The 18845-nt window shown below is 48.1% G+C and overlaps 5 protein-coding genes across 5 annotated transcripts; 3 read left to right on the top strand and 2 right to left on the bottom strand.

Moving 5' to 3' along the window:
- Positions 1–1997: 1997 nt before the first annotated feature.
- On the top strand, positions 1998–2696 carry UCRPA7_3305 (putative mfs aflatoxin efflux protein; the record flags this gene model as incomplete). The annotated part of the gene is made up of 1 exon (XM_007915864.1): positions 1998–2696. One exon carries the CDS (start codon positions 1998–2000, stop codon positions 2694–2696), a length of 699 nt encoding a protein of 232 aa, XP_007914055.1.
- Positions 2697–4140: 1444 nt separating this feature from the next.
- UCRPA7_3304 (putative nad-dependent 15-hydroxyprostaglandin dehydrogenase protein) lies at positions 4141–4838 on the bottom strand (the record flags this gene model as incomplete). The annotated part of the gene is made up of 3 exons (XM_007915971.1): positions 4141–4422; positions 4479–4711; positions 4781–4838. 3 exons carry the CDS (start codon positions 4836–4838, stop codon positions 4141–4143), a joined length of 573 nt encoding a protein of 190 aa, XP_007914162.1.
- A 775-nt stretch (positions 4839–5613) lies between these two features.
- Positions 5614–6440, top strand: UCRPA7_3303 (putative lactone hydrolase protein; the record flags this gene model as incomplete). Its single annotated transcript, XM_007915900.1, has 2 exons — positions 5614–6260; positions 6392–6440. 2 exons carry the CDS (start codon positions 5614–5616, stop codon positions 6438–6440), a joined length of 696 nt encoding a protein of 231 aa, XP_007914091.1.
- Positions 6441–6638: 198 nt separating this feature from the next.
- Positions 6639–8114, bottom strand: UCRPA7_3302 (putative salicylaldehyde dehydrogenase protein; the record flags this gene model as incomplete). The annotated part of the gene is made up of 6 exons (XM_007915929.1): positions 6639–6655; positions 6721–6786; positions 6848–7117; positions 7199–7367; positions 7425–7695; positions 8080–8114. 6 exons carry the CDS (start codon positions 8112–8114, stop codon positions 6639–6641), a joined length of 828 nt encoding a protein of 275 aa, XP_007914120.1.
- A 2682-nt stretch (positions 8115–10796) lies between these two features.
- On the top strand, positions 10797–11804 carry UCRPA7_3301 (putative amidohydrolase family protein; the record flags this gene model as incomplete). The annotated part of the gene is made up of 2 exons (XM_007915962.1): positions 10797–10854; positions 10915–11804. 2 exons carry the CDS (start codon positions 10797–10799, stop codon positions 11802–11804), a joined length of 948 nt encoding a protein of 315 aa, XP_007914153.1.
- Between the last annotated feature and the right edge of the window lie 7041 nt (positions 11805–18845).

The raw sequence follows: 18845 nt of genomic DNA, 5'->3' as shown, positions 1-18845 counted from the left end.
AAATATGATCCGGATTGAGGGTTGAAGAGTAAGTGGGAAACAAGGGCAATTGGGTGGCGGATAGGACGGACCTCAGAAAGGTTAATCAGCTAACCTGTTTTGATCGTCTCGGACCCGTGAAAAGCAGCGCAGTACGCTAGGGTCCGAAAAATGACACCCGCTAAACCAATTCGAGGCACTCACCATGCGTTCTTTGGTGATAGGATCCTCAAATCTCGAAGTAATAACATGCCCGTCGTAGCGAGCGTAGCTATGATATCGTGCTTGACGGTAGCTGAAAAATGGACTGTCTAGACAGGTCCACTTTATGGACAGTTGGAACGGCCTCCTTACCGAAAGATGATGGCTGCTTTCCGACCCCCGAAGTGTCGACCGAAAATACGACACCTATCGTCTTGTCCACAACCTTTTCTATTTAAATCTTATACTCTGTCGATAACTTGTGTTTCTTTTTCACTTGCCTAGCCTACGCATCCCTCCTCGCCCCTGAGTATTTTCGGCCTCGACGCATCCTCTCACACTAGCAAAGGGTACCACCGACCATTGATCCGTCGCCTGACGCCTATTATCAGTATGTTTTTCAAAAAGACAGAGCCAGGCATTACTTCTGCCATGCCTCTTCAGAGAGACAATGATGAGAACATTTCATCACCTAGGGCCATCACAGGCCATGCGGAATCGAAAGATGCTCAAGACTTAGCGCCTGTCCAGAAGACGGAAACTCAGGATGTCGTGTATCCTTCAGGGCTCATACTTCTTTTCCTCCTCATTTCTGTGTTCGTTAGCATGTTTTTAGTTGCCTTAGTATGAACACCTTTTTTTAACCAAATCGTGGCGACAAGGCTAACGACTCAATAGGACCGCCTAATCATTACAACCGCAATTCCTAAGATCAGCGACGAATTCAAATCCGTTAACGACATTGGTTGGTACGGTTCTGCCTATTTCTTGACGACATGTGCATTCCAACTTCTATTTGGCAAACTCTACACATACTTCAGTATCAAAGCTGTTTTCCTTGTATCTATCCTCCTCTTTGAGGTTGGCTCTGCAGTGTGTGGTGCAGCTCCTACCTCGACTGCCTTCATAGTCGGCCGTGCAATCGCGGGAGTGGGAGGAGCTGGCATAATGAGTGGTGGAGTAAGTTTGATACAAACTCTCGGGTGCTAATAGACTCTCGAGTCTGAATACTTGGCTAACTAAACCAATCAAAATTGTAGATCGTCGTCATCGTCCACGCCGTCCCACTCCATAAACGACCGCTATATCAAGGGTTATTTGGCGCCGTATTTGGTGTTGCCTCTGTGGTAGGGCCACTGCTAGGCGGGGCTTTTACTTCCAAAGTGACTTGGAGATGGTGAGCTTCAAATTGTTTTGTCCCTGTTCGATGTACTTCAAATTCGCTAACTGCAATATGCTAGGTGTTTCTACATCAATCTACCTTTAGGAGGCGTGGCTTTGACCGTCATATTCTTCCTTCTAAACATACCTGAACAGAAAACCACAAACCTTTCAACCAAGGCCAAGTTAGCTCAGTTAGATATCTATGGGTCCGCTTTGATCCTGCCGGGTTCTGTTTGCCTGGTACTAGCACTGCAATGGGGTGGTTTGACATATGCTGTAAGTCTCAATACCTAATATCGTTCGAAATATGGATGCTGAATCATATCGCAGTGGGGTAATGCTCGCATCATTGTTCTACTAGTCCTGGTTGGCGTACTGTGGTTGGGTTTTGTGCTGGTACAGGTCTACCTTCCTAAGACTGCGACAATTGCTCCCAGAGTCTTTAAGCAGCGTAGCATCGTCGCTGGTTTTCTCTACACAATCTTCAATGGATCACAAATGGTAGTCTTTAGTAAGTCCGCCACATGACTCTGGATGAGGTGTTTTCTCCCTGCTTACTTGAGTTAGTCTACTACCTGCCCATCTGGTTCCAGGCTATCAAAGGACTGTCCGCCGTTGACTCCGGTATTCGCATACTCCCACTCGTGTTGGGTATGGTCGTGGCCTCTATCCTATCGGGCGCGCTCATCAATCGGGTCGGTTACTATACACCATTCATGTATGTTGGGGTCTGTATGATGAGCGTCGGTGCCGGTCTTCTTTACACTCTGGAGATTGACACCCCTACCGCTAAGTGGGTTGGCTATCAACTACTGTACGGCTGGGGTATGGGCACCAGTGCCCAGGTGCCTAACATTGCTGCACAGACTGTTCTCGATAAGAAAGACATCCCTGCCGGCACTGCCCTTCTGTTCTTTGCTCAACTTCTTGGTGGTACCATTTTCGTTTCAGTTGGTCAGAATGTGCTCGAGGGCCAGCTGTTGAAGCGCTTTTCTCAAATTCCTGGACTTAGTCCTGAGATGATTGAGAATAACGGTGCTACATCTCTCGTCAACTTGCCCGAGCCGATCAAGACGACCGCTCTGATTGCTTATAACGAGTCACTCCGACATGTGTTTCTTGTTGGCTTGATCCTGGTCTGTCTCACATCACTTGGAGCAGTGGGCATAGAATGGCGGACAGTGAAGAAAAACTTGAAGAAGTCAGGCGAGAAGAAAGAGGAAGAAGGGACAGTGGAAGCGAAAAGCGATGATGAGACGGGGAGGGGTGAAGCCAGCATCGCGGAGAAGAGTGTGAAGAAGGATGACGATCCAGCCTCGAGGACGACCGTGAATAAAGGACAGAAGAAATAATATCAGTTTGACTAAAGATCAACCTGCTGCCTGAAAAGATGTTAGATTCGAAATAGGAACACTCCTCTCATTTAGGATAAATGCTCTTTTGTAATACTTATAGCTGTATAACTATAGAAAGCCCACCAAAACAAGCCCGCACTCGTTCCGATAGTTCGCGTCTAGTTTGATGATGCAAAAAATTGTCCTCCAAGTAAGTCAGAAATATCTGGTAATGTCCACATACGTGTTGATGGAAGGGCTTGCCTTGACCCAGAAAGTGAGCATCTCGCCTGTTTCATTGGCGGCGCATTTGCCATTGGCGGCCGCATTTTTGAGCAGAATGACTACATCAAGATTGGCTCAAAACTTGCACCCGGTTGTGCGTATGTCTACAGTGTATTTCCAACCGGGATAATGCCAGAACGATTTGATATGGTTCCATGCAAATCACGACTCGATTGCTCATAGGATGAGAGAAAGTGGGACCAGGAGAAGCACAAGCGGCCGGAGTGGAGAGAGCACCTCCCTCAGGGGTTCACGACTGCCAAGGTTCCACGATACCTCCTAAGACCTGAGGCAATCGAGACCCTTTTCATTTTGTATCATGTCACTGGCGATGCGAAGTTCCAAGATATTGCCTGGGAGATGTACACTGCTATTAAGACTGGGACAGAAACAAACTTTGCCAACGCTGCAATTAAAGACGTTACAGTGGCTCAGTATCCGCTGCCCAAAGAGGACTATATGGAGGCATGTAGAAATATCCCCGCCGAATCTGTTCATACATGGTTAGAGCTTCTGGCTTGCGGAGACGTTGAAGTATTTCTATTTGATATTCTCACCGCCTGACGTAATCCATTCGGATGAGAACGTCTTGAACACTGAGGCCCATCCATTCAAAAGACCACATTAGTGGTATTACCGGTCAAGGATGTTACAGTACATGGCTTCCTGAGAACGTTCAATGAGACTAAGCGATGCGATATGTCCACACAACGGACCTATACTGCGCTACAGGACAGGCTTATTAACGAGCATTGTGCATTTGACAGATCGAGAAGGCGCAACATGTAGATGTACTGAACGTGTAGATCGGACGTAGGGAATTAGAAAGAATATGTACTGTTATATATCAAATTACCGCCCTTTTGCGATAATTTCTCGAACGCTTGTTAAATCGCTAGGAGCAAGAAGCTCAAGCTCGCTATAAGACCCATCCGCTGCCACAATCGCATCACCCGGCCGGTACACTCCTAGAGCTGTTCCCCCGCGGTACTTCCCTTGCTCAACCAAGTCTTTCATTCTGCTTGCAATTTCCTCGGGTTTAATCAATGTAGGATCATCACCTAATTTAGCACCTCCTGCCTCGGCAATGCCTACAAGGAGCGGAGTATATACGAGCCTGTGCGCTGATTAGAAACCAAATGCTTTTCCTCCATCATACTCATAACGCAACTAAAACTCACCCTGGGCACACTCCAACAACCTTAACATTAGCCTCCCTCTCAGCAAGAGCTAAGCTCTTGATCAACCCGATCGTGCCATGCTTACTTGCACTATACAAGGGAGTTGAGAAATGGCCGTGCAGCCCAGCAATAGAGGATGTTATCAGAACAACCCCCTTTTTGCCCTGGCCCGTTAACGCCCGAATCGCGATACGAGTTAGCTTTATAGGGTGGCTGAGGTTGACTTCTAGAGCAGCATATTTGTCGTCCTCGGCATCATTCCAGAAACTTGAGAACTTCTATTGGCCCATTCTTGTTAGTAATCATTCTCGCAAGCCGGGTAAAAGTGACTTACGGATTCCCCCACGCCAGCGTTCGCTACGTATACATCAGGGATATCTCCGAACTCGCGATGTGAGCATGAAGGCAAAGCCTCAAGCTCCTTCCAGTTACGCACGTCGCATTTTTGGAAAGAGACGTTGTTGTTTTCTTGTACCAGAGTTTCGGACTCTGGATTGAGCTTTAGATCGGCAATGAGAACCTTTGCGTTCGACGACAATGCAAGCTTGCAAAATGCCAATCCAATCCCTGTCGAACAAATAATTCTCAATACTGACCTTAAATGAAATTTGGTGTTCAGTCATGTGAGATACATACCGGATGCCCCACCGGTGATGACAACAATTTTGCCGGATAAGGAGAAGTCACCAAACATCTTGATATCTCAAAAGTAGATGCGAGAAGCCCAGTATCACCAGAATTCTGGCTGAAAATACACTTAGTGCCTTTATTGGTGTGAGCAAACCTCAGTAATAGCGGCTGGCGCTCACGAATCTCTACACTAATCATTAGGCCTCTCTCCCCGGAAGGATCTCCGCTCACACTGTCGGAGCGGAGCGCTTCCGCATGCTTTCGTCAACCAAGTCCAAGTAGATGCTTCTATCAGCGCCTTCAATCACATAAATGCCTTCGACTCTGTCGACCATTAGCTGTCTCAAAAAAACACGACATTTGATCAAGGTGGCGCTATTATGTTTGCACAACTCACTAAAGCTTCATCAATTGAAACTATCATCAACAATCTATTTTTACGATTCAAGAGACATTGAGTGCACTGATGCATCTGTCTGACCCTGACTCAATCATATGGATTCTCGTGACTAGGTCAAAATGCGGGCTAGCAGGGCGAAGGGATGCGGAAGTGGATCCGCTGAAATGCGCCGCCTGTGATGGAGGTCTTGGAGCGCGTAATCGGGCAGCTTCCTTGAAAACTACTGCGCATTCTCCACTTTGATTCAACTTTGCGGAGCCAAACGGGCGGAGAGTCTGGGGAAGACGGGGAAATACTCCAGGTTTTGCATGTATGCTTTCACAGTGCCTTCCCTTATTTAAATACCATCTGCTAATGAAAGACCTGGCTTCGGCTTCAGCTCTCAATATATGCATTCCCCATCCCGCCTGACCTAGCCACGCTTCTTTGGTTTTACACCATGACCTCCTCCCCCCTTAAAGAATTTCCCCAGCAGAAGCTGGCCGAGGGCTTCTACTTCGGAGAGTCACCGCGATTTCACAATGGGCTCTTGTATTTCAGCGATATGACGGGGCGCAAGATTTACACCGTCAACCCTACTTCTGGCGAGAAGCAAGTCTTATTGGAGGTTGAGAATCAACCAAACGGCATGTGTTTCGCCGCGGATGGTTCCCTCATTTACTCATCCATGTTCGATTCCAAGCTGTATCGTCTGAAAGACGGGAAATCCACTCTGTATGCCGACATGTCTGGGACCATGACCGGCTACTGCGGAGATATGGTCATCGATAACGCAGGGCATGTATTTTTGGATGACACGGGCGCCCGTGTCCTCCATGGAGAAAAGCCCGGTCCTGGCCGCCTGCTCAGAATCGATCCAGACGGAAAGGTTACCTCGGTGGAAGAGAATATTATCTTTCCTAATTTACTGTGCATCAGCCCGGACGGCAAGACTCTGTACAATGCGGAGACATTCGGTTATGGGCTGTATAAATTCGACCTGAACGCCGATGGATCTCTGGGCAAGAGAGAAAAAGTTTGGACCCCTGCAACTGTCGCTGGAGAGAGGGGTGCTTCAGCAGCCTCAATGATTGGCATCGATGGTGGGTGTGTGGATGCTGAGGGTGGCATTTGGTTGAGTCTCTTAGCGATGGAACAATTTGCTCGCCTGGACCCCAGAACTGGAATCATCACACACCGCGTAAGGGTTGACGGTCATGCAACGGCTTGTACACTAGGCGGAGAGGACGGGAAAACATTGTACATGTGTACGAACTCAGTTCCTAAGGGGGAAAATTTGTTTAAAGCCATGACTGAATTGCGAACTCGCTGCGTCGTGTCAGCAGCTAGGGTAGACATCGGCCATGGCACAGCGTTGCCCTAAGAATATATACACTCTTGATTCAAGTTGACAAATTTTAAATCTCGTGAAAACCACAATTATTCGTCCATTATCGAAACGAAAATTTGACATGGAGACGTATGCTAAATCTTCTTCACAACTAAGCAGGATCTTTAGCCTGTTCAATATTCTATTCAGGAACTGTTATACCTAACTAATCCTAACGTTGAAACTCATCAGCATCGTAGGTTGGTATGCTAATTGTCTTGATCTGAGTAAATTCAGCAAAGCCTGTGCAGTATTTACAAATCAGCTCATGCCCTCGGCTAACGCGTTGAATATTTGTACTCACCCCACGGGACACCAAACCTACCCCAGCCACTGGCCTTTGTGCCACCATGTGGCATATGGGCTTCGTCATGGACTGTTGTCGAGTTGATATGCACTGCACCGCTGTCCAACAGCTTGGCAATAGCAATAGCCTTTGCAATATCGGCCGTAAATATGCTTGCGGACAAGCCATATTCCGAGTCGTTGGCGAGTTCTATAGCCTCCTTGACAGATTTGAAAGCAACCAACACGGCTACTGGGCCAAAGGTTTCCATACCCCATATCTTCATGTCTCGTGTGACATTAGTCAGTATTAGCGGAGTTAAGTGTGATCCCCGTTGCTGAACAGAACCACCCCCAAGCAGCAGCGCACCCTGAGATAAGGCATCTGAGACGAGAGAAGCAACCTTGGAGACGTTCGATGGGGATGCACCAGGATGCACGGTAGTTTTCTTAACTATGTCAAACAGCTTCGCGGCGAAGTCGTTAACGACTGTTTCGTCGACAATAATCCGTTCAGTAGACATGCATATCTGACCGTGCTATACATAGCTGTTACTCCATGATCTTAGAAATGTAGGAGATTAGAAAGAACTTACGTGTTCAAAGGCCCCAAATGCTGCTGCCTGAGCAGCTTTGTCTAAATCAGCGTCCTTCAGCACAATTAAGGGGCATTTGCCGCCTAACTCTAAGAGAGCCGGTTTTCCGTACTGAGCAGCCTTGGCAGCAATGATTCTCCCTACCGCTGTACTGCCAGTGAAGTTCACCTTGCGGATACGATTGTCTGATATGAGGGCATCCACGACTACTTCGGCATCGTCTCTACTATGCTGAACAATATTGAGGACACCCGCAGGGAGACCAGCGTCTCTAAATAGCCCACCTAGGAAGTGATGTGCTAAAGGTGAGATCTCGGACGCTTTAAGAATGACGGTGTTGCCGCATGCAATTGGAGTTGCAACCGCTCGAATAGCCAGTAGGAGAGATGCATTCCATGGTGCGATGGCAAGTTGAACTCCAAGTGGTTCTTTGATCGTCATCATGAGGACATTCTTATCTAACTTGCTTGGTAGAACCTTGCCTTCCGTGGTCTGTAATACATGGCTGGCCAGTTCTCGAAGCTGATCGATGGAACCCCCTATATTCAAGTCTTCGACGATGAAATCGTCCACACTAGTCTCAGTCTACCCAATAAAGAGTCAGATATCTCACGTGTATATTATATCAATATCTCACCTCAAGAACTGTTCTGACTGAATCGGCTCGCTCCGCAAGTAATTGAGCAGCATTCAATAGAAGGTCCCGCCGCTCCCAGGGTGAAGTCTTTCGCCAGCTTTCGAAAGCTAAATGGCTACTGTGAATGGCTTCTCTCACAAGCTGAGGATTGGCTCCAAAAGCGCTAGTTGTGTACCCATTTCCGTGATTCACGACTGGAAAGATGATGTCTGATTTGATTGGCTTGTTATCGATCCACAATGGGACAGGCTGCTGAATTGCAGATACGGCGGCCATGGTGAAGTGGCAGGGACTAGAGTGCTACAGCTTCGCTACTCAAAATCTATCTCTAGCCTCTTGAAGTACCCATTTATCCGAACCAAATGTACACAGGTCTCCCGGACCATATCCGTCTTCTCGGATGTCGTTCCTTCATCGCGGATCCAACTCCGGATTGTTGGCTAATGGTCTTGTAATTGGAAAGGCTAGTTGAATATGACTTCATTCCCGACAAAGCGGAATTCCTTCTACTATTTGCGTCTAAGCTAAGTATACTATGCCGAGTTCGCGCCACGCTGAGGACATCATCGCATTTATAAGACGGACACCAACCACGAGGATATTTACTTGTCATCGTGTTACAGGCCCGTTAATCAAGGAGTCGCACTTCTAGTCTTAGGAGAACTCGAGGTCCTTAGTGATACTCCCGTAAACAGCTCGCATTCGGTCAACTGCGTAATTTGTTCTCGCCCTCCAGGGTCCAATATCTCCACATTTAGGAATTTGACTTCTAGCTTGTCTGACATAGGTCGCATCGACAGCCCAGATTAACTGAGACTTCATGTGCAACCCCGTGGGTACCCGTGGTATAACACTTTTGAGCCCATTCTTCTCCATGTGGCGTATGATTCGACATAATAGGAGGGAAGAAGTCTCTGTTCCCAGCGTCCACGAGGCGTTAACATATCCCATCATGAAACCTAGGTTGGGTACATCTTGTAACAACGTTGTACGCCATGCGAATCTGTTAGGGAGGTCAATTTGCTCCCCGTCGATAGAAAAAGTTATCCGTCCACCAATCTTGAGGTTGAGGCCTGTTGCTGTCACTACAATGTCTGCTTCGAGCTCCTGTCCGGATTCAAGAATAAGTCTATTCTCCGTTGCTGTTTTGATACGCCCCGTTTCCACGCTTGCAGTACCGTTCTTCATTGCCTGAAAAAAGTCGCCATCTGGAGTGAAACAAAGACGCTGATCCCAAGGCTCATAGAGAGGCTTGAAATGAGGATCCAGTGGGACATTTTCCGGGAGCTGCTTTTGCACCTCGCCTTGCAGAAACGCCCTGGCGCGGCCAGGGAACAATCTGCAGTACTGATAACTGATATTCAAGAAGAGGATAAACATCAGTCGCTCAATCGTATACGCCCATGAACGTGGCAGAACTTTATGATACCAGGAAGTTCCCAGAGTATTATTGATGGTTAAGATATACGTTGGGCTTCGCTGCAGCATAATGACATGCTGTGCCTTTGCAGCCAGACTAGGGAGGAGCGTAATTGCTGTAGCTCCGCTACCAATGACGACAACACGCTTGTTTACGTAGTCGAGATCTTCTGGCCAAAACTGAGGGTGAACTATCGTACCCTTGAAATTTTCGTATAATCCAGGAATTCGAGGCTGTAAAGGTTCTTTGTAATCGTAATAGCCACTTCCAAGGATAACAAAGCGGGCTTCCATGGCTATCATGCGATTCTCTGGGAGTTGCACCGTAAGACGCCAAGACTGCGCTCTTGAAGACCAGTCCGCTGAAATGACGCGATGGTTGAACTTGATATGGCGGTCGATCCCTTCCGATTCGGCTGATTGACGAAGGTACTTAGCAATTGAATCACCATCTGCAACACAGCGTGACTCTCGCCAGTGATTCCAAGGAAAACCAAACGAAGGTAAATCAGTATCAGAACGAATTCCCGGGTATCGGAAGAGATCCCATGTGCCACCAATGACACTCCGGCCTTCTAAGAGTGCATAGGACAAGTTTGGAAAAAATTTCTGGATATGATAAGCGGTGTTGATGCCAGAGATTCCAGCACCAATAATAATGATGTCGAAGGTATCATCATCCATAGATTTGTGGCCGACATTTTCGGTTTTGTGGATCATCGTACTTTCAATGGATGACGGCAGTCCCAATCATTCGAAGCAAAAGCTGGATGGAAAGTGATTTGCGCTTCCTTCGAGAAGATTAGTGTGTTGAGTCGTGCTCTTCGTTGGTGATGGTCGAGCTATTGCGTTGGAAAGCTCTTGTCAGTGCATGCCTTGAAAAGTTATATTGACCTCAATAGAGATAAGCGGATCCAAATCCGTTCATCACATAGACACCTTTGTGGGAGGTCTATCGACGGATAAGCATCCGAAGTAGGTCAGTGAGACCAAGGCTTGCTTCCGATCTGTTTCCACATTATTGGTTACTTCTAACCCAACGATCTCCTGTATGTTTGCCCCGCTGGATATCTCCAGATTCCGGGGATCCATGCACAGGGCGGCACTGGATCCATGTTCTTGGATCCAAGTCGTTCGCTACCCCGGAGTTTGGACTCTGGAGTTTCACTGATGTCTGGGGAGTAGGTCTGGGAATTAGAGGGCACCGGCAACTATTTATATCAGCTCCTAGATCCCTTCAGAGAAGAAAGATCAAAGTTTTTCGTCCACAATTGAATAGAACATCATAACTTGTATAACTTTCTCCACACCTCGCAATGTCTCCCAACCGTATTGACGTACACCACCATTTCGTGCCCGAGTTCTATAAAGATGGTAAGATGGAATTGATTTGCATGCTAAGTATCTTTTTTAAGTGCTAACAAACGCTCATAGCTGTAATCACCTCTGGAGGCGACCCATCTGGTTGGCAGGTTCCTGCTTGGGACCTTAAGATCGATGCCGATGTCAACAAGAAGTTTCAAATTGGCACCACCATTCTTTCCCTGACAGCTCCTGGTGCTTGCATCCTAAAAGAACCCCAGGCCGCAGCGGATCTCGCACGTAAGACTAATGAGTTGACTGCCAAGATCAGAGATGATAATCCTAAAGAGTATGGCTTCTTCGCCGCCCTACCAAACCTGCTAGACAAAGAGCACACTCTCAAGGAAATTGCATATTCTTTAGATGTTCTCAAGGCAGATGGCGTCACACTGTTCACTCGATATGGATCCGACAATCACTATCTCGGCCACCCGGATTTCAAGGATATCTGGGATGAGCTCAATCGCCGGTCTGCAGTAATTCTAGTTCACCCTACTCACCCTGTGGACACTGCTCAGGTGAGCGGGTTGCCTCAGCCGGTTATCCGTTACCCCTTCGAGACGACAACTACCGCCCTGGATATGATTTACAACAAGACCGTTAAGAACAACCCGAACTGCAAGATTATTCTCTCTCATGCTGGAGGCACCCTCCCCTACTTGATTGGTCGACCTACAAGCATTTTCTGCAAGACAGAAGAAGAGATCGCAGAGTTCTGGGAACAAGCTCGTGACTTTTATTATGATGTGGCTGTGGCTGGAACTGAAAATGTTCTGAAGATCTTGGAAACGTTCGCAAAGCCTGACCATATCCTGTACGGAAGTGACACGCCTTATGCGAACGATGACATCATCAACTTCCACACAACTCGGCTTGACAAATATGAATTTGCAGACCCGAAGATGTGGGACGCGATTAACAGAGGCAACTCGTTGAAGCTATTTCCAAGACTGAAGAATTAAGATGCAGCGCAAGATAGGTGCAGACAGGTTGAGCCGGATGGATGCAGTAGTAGTCTAAATAGCCTGCAAATTGATACGGCAGGAAATAAATGTCGAGAGGAATCATCCATGTGCTCAATGATATTGTTAACTTGCCATGACGAAAAATTTCGGTGAATGTTGGCTTGCATTGCTTGAGCCGGCCACAGCCCGCCAAACAGTGTCATAATCTTCCGTGGTGAAACCTGCGGAAGCGTATCCGATCTAGCCCCAACTTCCTGACGGACAGAAAGGTAGCTCCCCTCTTGCCATACCCCGGGGCAAATTGCTAGCAAATGGGGAGTATTTCCCCGCAGAACAGGACCCAGAGACTTGAGCGATGCCCAAGTAACTCAACTAAGGGGCTGCTTTAATGATGCAATAGAGCCCACTATCGTGCCACCAACGACATCCTAATCTGAGCAGTCCTTGCACTTCGTGTTAAAGTACTCATCACAACGTTAACAACCATGGGTTCAAATCAAGATGAAGTCACTCAAGCCTACGTTGTTGATCATGTAGGGGGCCCTTTTGAATTGAAAGATATCGTTCTTGACACAATTCGGGACGATGAAGTCCTGGTCGAATTGCTGTATACAGGCTTATGTCACACTGTAGGTTCCTCCCGGATCTAAATGAAGCTGGCGATATTCGTATCACAATTAACGTATGGATTAGGATATCGTAGTGAAAGATGGCGGGATGCCCATTGGGGCATTTCCGGCTGTCCTGGGCCATGAAGGTCTTGGCATTGTTCGTCAACATGGCCCCAATATGACTGACAAGTCATTGAGGCCAGGTGATGTAGTCATCCTTTCTTTTCATTCATGTCAAGACTGTGACTCTTGTCGTGGAGAAAATTATGGCGGTTGTCCGCATATGACTGAAACCAATTTCATTAATACCGCCCGCCGGGGTGTTGACAATAAGTCTCCATTTTCTCTTGCGGACGGCAGACCTGTTCATGGGCAGTTCTTCGGGCAATCTTCTCTCAGCAAACTTACAGTGGCTACAGAGAAGTCGGTAGTCAAAATCAATGCCAAACCAGCCGACCTCTCATTTTTAGCACCGTTGGCCTGTGGATATCTAACAGGTGCAAGCACTGTTCTCAACGTGCTCAAGCCCAAGTCGACCGATAAAGTTGCGGTTCTTGGAATGGGCGCGGTGGGACTGGCAGCGGTGATGGCAGCTAAAGCACTCGGGGTGAATGACATAATCGCCGTCGACATTGTCGACTCGAAGCTACAGATTGCTTCCGATGTGGGCGCCAGCCACACCATCAACTCTAATTCCTTTAAGGATCTCAATGAGGGAATCAGAACCACATTTGCCAACGGTGTCGACGGCATAGTAGACGCTACTGGAGTCGTCCCGGTTCTCAATGATGCTGTCAAAGCGCTGGCGCATGGGGGAACGCTAGCCCTAGTAGGGGTCCCGCCTCCCAACAGATCTATCCAAGTTGACGCATTGGATCTTTTATTGTCGTGTAAGAAAATCATTGGTGTTATCGAAGGTCTAACGAGCCCCCAGAAGGTACGAAATCTACGCGCGAACGGTTTTGCGTTCAACGTTCTGCTCCATGCTAACCTCCGTGCCGGGGATAGTCTATACCCCAGTTGTTAAACCTCTACTATGAGGGCAAGTTTCCCATTGACAGGCTAGCTACGGTCTATCCCGCAGAAAAGCTGAGTGAAGCCATCGATGATTTTAAATACGGCCGGGTGAGCAACCTCAGATCTTTCCACACTAAACTGTTACCGATTTGGCACTGACGTATAAATTGACAACATGCAGGTCATCAAGCCAATATTGTCATGGGCATCTCTTGGTTAACAAGATCATTGAGAATGACACTATCATAAGCCTATGTAGCAAGCAAATATTTGAATCTGTGGCTGTCGGATTTGGCTGGTGGTCCTATTTAAGAAGCACGCAAGCTCTTCATGCTAAGACGGGCAGAAGAATGATCGTGCGACCCCAATCCATTGCCCCGCTCTACTCTTGGCACTCTTCTCTTGCTCCCTGAAACTTCGCCAGTACAATGCCATACCTAAACGATTTCTGCAGACTTTCCAGCAATGTGATCTTGCGGATGTGCTTCCGCTAGCGTGCTTTGTCGACCCAGCTGACTCGTAGCGTCCCAACCCAAGCTGGGAGCTATTGGCTCGCATCACCAATGGTGGAGAGGCAGACGACACCAATCCGTCTAGTTTTGGCTAGGGCGTCTCGGCCATGGGGAAGAAGTGGTAATTAGCGAGATGGGTATGGGGTCGACCTGGAGAACCCCGCATACACGACGTTGTGTCAATGTGAAAACCGGTAACCAGTAAGGTAGCCTGCTTATCTTGACTTGGGGTGAGCTGGGATGGTGTACATCCTTTTTCTGGTCAAAGCCCCTGAATCCGCGCTCTCAACCCTCGCGCTCCTATCGTCTCTAAGTCACCTATTCAATACTGCCACAAATGCAATCATCGGAAGCCTCGGGGGAGGCGGATCAAATCGTAGTCATGGAGCACATTTCATCCCCGTTGCATGATGAGGACAATGAACCAGACCAAACCAGAAAGAAGAGGCGACGTACTGTTCAAGCCTGCGAAGAGTGCCGCGATAGGAAGCGCAAGTGCGACGGTATGAGGCCCGTTTGCGGCTCCTGCTCTCGGAGACCGGGCCGCTGCATTTGGAATGACCATCGTAATACGAAAGGGTGGAGTAATAAGTTGAGTTCCCTAGGACGCTCAAAGGTACGAGAGGCTGACTAAAGTGCGCAATTTGGCAGCTATGTTGAGAGCCTTCGATCTCGCATTAGAAAGCTAGAGTCAAAGTTGACTACGGCTCAGCAGGGTGACGACCAAACAACAGTAACACAACAGTCAGAACAATCAGCGACGGAAGCCGGTGGGATTGCCAGTGTGAATTCTCACACCGAGAGTGCTAACATCGGGATTACTCTCGGTGCTAATAATTCCACCCGTGACGAGCAAGTTCTACATGACATGCTCCTTCCAGATCCTCCGCTTGAGCTCGGGAATGTAGCAGCATCTGATCCTTCTCTTGCGGCTCCAATATCACCATCACCATCACCATCAGTATTTGCTCCTCCATCTCTTGGCCTCTCCAAGCCGCAGGCGCTGCGAACCCACCGACCCATAAATGTAGAAAGGCCCAATGACGGCGCCGAGGATGATTCGGATGGTGACTCTTCAGATAACGGAAGTTTGGACGCCGTCGGATCAGACAGCTTCGTCGAGGGTCTCGATGCTATGGGAGTTGTTCATCCTACTGCCGACAGTGCAACGGGACGCCCCAGGAGGCCATCTGGGTATTTTGGCCCGTCTAGTACGGTAAGCCTCCTGGGAGATGCCTTCAGCGCAATCAAACAGAGAGCCTTCTGGAATGGATCATCTCCATCGGGGAGTTGGGACTCGGGAGCAGCAGATTTACACGACGATGCCACCAATGCCCCCGGGAAAACAATGAGGCATCATGCGGTCCACAGCCGTGAAGATAACAAAAGCCAGAGCAACTTCTCGGGATTACGATATACTATTCCTATCAGAGCCGAAGCAGACGAGCTGGTTGACAGTTATTGGACTTGGGTTCATTCTCTTTATCCTTTCTTGCACATGCCGTCCTTTCTAGAGCGCTACCGTTCCATCTGGGCATCTACGAAAGATCGACAGCCGAGCGGTCTTAGTAGTGCACAAAGTCGACACCCGACGAATTACTACGAGGGGATGAGTGCGAAACTCTTTCATTGCATGCTAAACGTTGTTTTTGCCATGGGCGCGCTCTTCAATCCGTCAATTGCCCTTCAAGATAGAGATAGCGTCAGTCGGGCCTACTTCAACCGCGGCAAAGCGCTTGTGGACCTGGATGAACTGGCTTGCGGAAGTACTGCTCTCGTCCAGATACTCTTATTGATGGGACAATACCTCCAGAGTACAGATGCAGCTAGCAGTTGCTGGAACATTGTTGGCTTGGCAATTAGAGTAGGTCAAGGCATTGGTCTTCATCATGAGCCTGAGTGCTGTCGTGGGATCACCTGCGCCAGCGGCCATCACAGCCAGTTAGAAAGGGAGATCCGTCGAAGAACATGGACCTGTTCCATTATTTTAGATCGGTTGGTACCTCTTTAATTCTGACTCACATGTTTAACCTTAGGTTTAATACTGGCACAGTGTCCTATCCTTGACCTATGGCCGTCCAATGATGATTCACCCTACGATGACTCGGAATCGACTTTGCCTCCCGGAAGCCATAGATGACGAGTACCTTACCGGACCAGGGCAAAGTCCTGGAAAACAACCTCCGGACACGGTCAGTCTCATGGGTTGCTATATTGAGGCTGTGCGGCTGCAGGATATCATTGGCCAATTTCTGGCTCCAATCAATCAAGCTGGGTTCGACAATCTCCCGGATCCGAAGGCTGGTTCAGGCAGAGTCCTCAGTTGGTATGAAAAAGGGAATTTCGACATGAAAATGATCCTGGAGATCGAAAGATGTTTAGATGACTGGCGCCACAAGCTTCCGATATATTTACGTACGAAAACTTACAAAAATGGCCATTCAGCGGGCCTGAAGCAGAGTCCGCACAGGCTAATGCTTCTGGAAAGACAGGCAAATGTGCTTACAACGAGGTAAGACTCGTAACCGTACCCACTCTGTTACAGTTCAGGGCTGACTGTGTTAGATTCTTACACGCTCGACTAACCCTTTTGCGACCTGCGTTGTCTATTCTCTGTCAAGCACCATCTTACGAGGCAGAAGGAATCGATGAATATGACTTCACTGCCAGTAGCATGACTCGAGAAGTGGTTATCAAGGGTGCCAACATGTGCCTCTCGGCGACAGAGGCCTTGGTGAAACTGATGACGACCAATATGGATCCTCAGGCCGATCGTCTCTCAGCACCATGGTATAACGTCTTCTGTAAGTCTTGAAAAGAAAATGCGCTTTGCTATTTCGGTTTTATAAAGCACGTGCTTACAAACCGATTCAGATATTCACAGTTGTGCCATCGTGCTACTACTCGGCTATCTTTGCACGCCATCTTACATCACATGTATGGACAAAAGCTCGCTTACAAGCGCATACAATCAATGTGTTGCCTTCCTTCGTGCCTATCGTCCAATATCTCGGTCTGCTCGGCGCTGCAGCAAGGTGCTCACAGTCATCCAAAATCAGGTCTTCTGTCAGCCCAATGGTATGTACACACCCTCTCATATTTTTCCATTTCCGGGGACGATAGGGGGCATTGTATAAAGCGGGCGCGCGGGCTGACTTTGAACCATCTACCAGGCGACGCGAATTGCAATAGCAACGAGAGTAACAACAACACGACAGATTGGCGTCCCGACTTCTTCCCAATCGAGCCCCCAGATCTCCAAGCAATGATGATACCTCTTTGCGATCAGACCCAGCCACATGACATGATGGCCCCGACCTTTCCAACTGGTGAGGCGCCATTTCAGTCAAATCTTGGCTGGATAGGGGACACAAATGACATGGCATGGCTATCACTTGTGCCATTCTTGGGAGATTCTGAACAAACTATCATTTCTTGAACCGACTGTTAGGCGAACGGATTGTTCATGGTCAACATTCATTCCATGGCTGTCAGTGTAGTAAATATGTGCTATAGTCCATGATTGCGATGATAGTAATGTGTAGATTCAAGACGAACAATACACCTTATGCTGTCTTTGCATTCTCCAGTCCTGCATAAAACGCCTGTTCTACAAGCACCCACAGTTCTGCTGCCTTCGGGTCAACAAAAGGGAGAACTTGAGATCCAACAATGCCAGCGACACCTTTTGCCCTATCACACCACCAGAAGACATTTGAGAGCCCTGACCATTGCACCGTATCGTCTGATCGACCTGTGACGCCAGGAGTGATCATGAAGCTGAGACCCCAGCCTTGGGGTTTGTCAGGTGGACAGAGAGGATATAATTCCGCTGCTTCGTAGACCAAATCCCGCTTCACACTTGGCAATGCTCTTCGAGCAAAGTTGGGCTGGTGCGCTAGCTGGTTGGTGAACATTTGGCCAACACTGAGAGCGGACAGAATTCGTTGACCTGTCTCGGGAAGTACTCCATCATTGAGTAGTACCCTAAGAATCTCTGTCAATGTGCGAAACTCGTTAGTTATATCAGCATCGCGACGGCCAAGTTACACTACGCACTTGAAAATTCTCGAATGCTGCCGAAGAGTCCAGCTCCGCCGCTTTGAAAAACATCCTTGTCTCCCGAACGTGGACTTCGCAGGGGGTACTCGCGCCGGGATAATAGTCCTTCTGAGTTCCGTTGCCAGAGACCCGCAATTCTTACCTCAATGTCAGTCGAGGGAATCATTGTCAAGTCCCGGATTTGAAGCGGATTGAAGATGTGACGGATCATGTAGTCACTGAGTTTAAGACCTGAGGCACGTTCTACGAGTATGCCGGCCCAGTCCATACTTATCTACCAATGAGTTAGCACATTGCTTTGCTGTCGAGAATCAGTCATTTTGAGGACTCTTGGATTTGTCACGAACACCATAATGAAAATTTTCTCCAGGCTGATCCACCAAAGGCTGCTGAAAATCCGCGAGGCGTCCTGAAAACTCGTCGAACTCGTCAAGAGGTGAACCGTGCTGTAGTCGAAAATTCTTCAGGAGCGGATTGAGGAACGAGTACCCAAATCCGGCTATTGTCGATGGATGTTAGCTTCGACTACCAAAATGTTAAGATACACAAGAGGGCTGACAAGTGTGTGTGAGCAACATTCTTAATGTGATGCGTCGATTTTTTGCGACGAGTGTCCCGTCATCTCGTAGTACTCTGACATTTTTAAGCTCGGGACAAAGTCGCTCAACTGAATCCGCATCATCTAAATGCAGGGCACCTGTCTCTACCAATTGCATGCATGCAATTGCGGTAACGAGTTTTGTGCAAGATGCCAGCCAATATATTTCATCCCCTTGATGACCATGACCAGTTGGATCAATGATGTTCTGCTTCGATGATCTACCGTATTCTAGAAG

Source organism: Phaeoacremonium minimum (genome assembly GCF_000392275.1).
Source record: "Phaeoacremonium minimum UCRPA7 unplaced genomic scaffold PA7_03_scaffold_270, whole genome shotgun sequence".
Classification (NCBI taxonomy): Eukaryota; Fungi; Ascomycota; class Sordariomycetes; order Togniniales; family Togniniaceae; genus Phaeoacremonium; species Phaeoacremonium minimum.
Note: the sequence above shows the minus strand (reverse complement) of the source record. Positions and strands in the feature narration are given on the sequence as shown.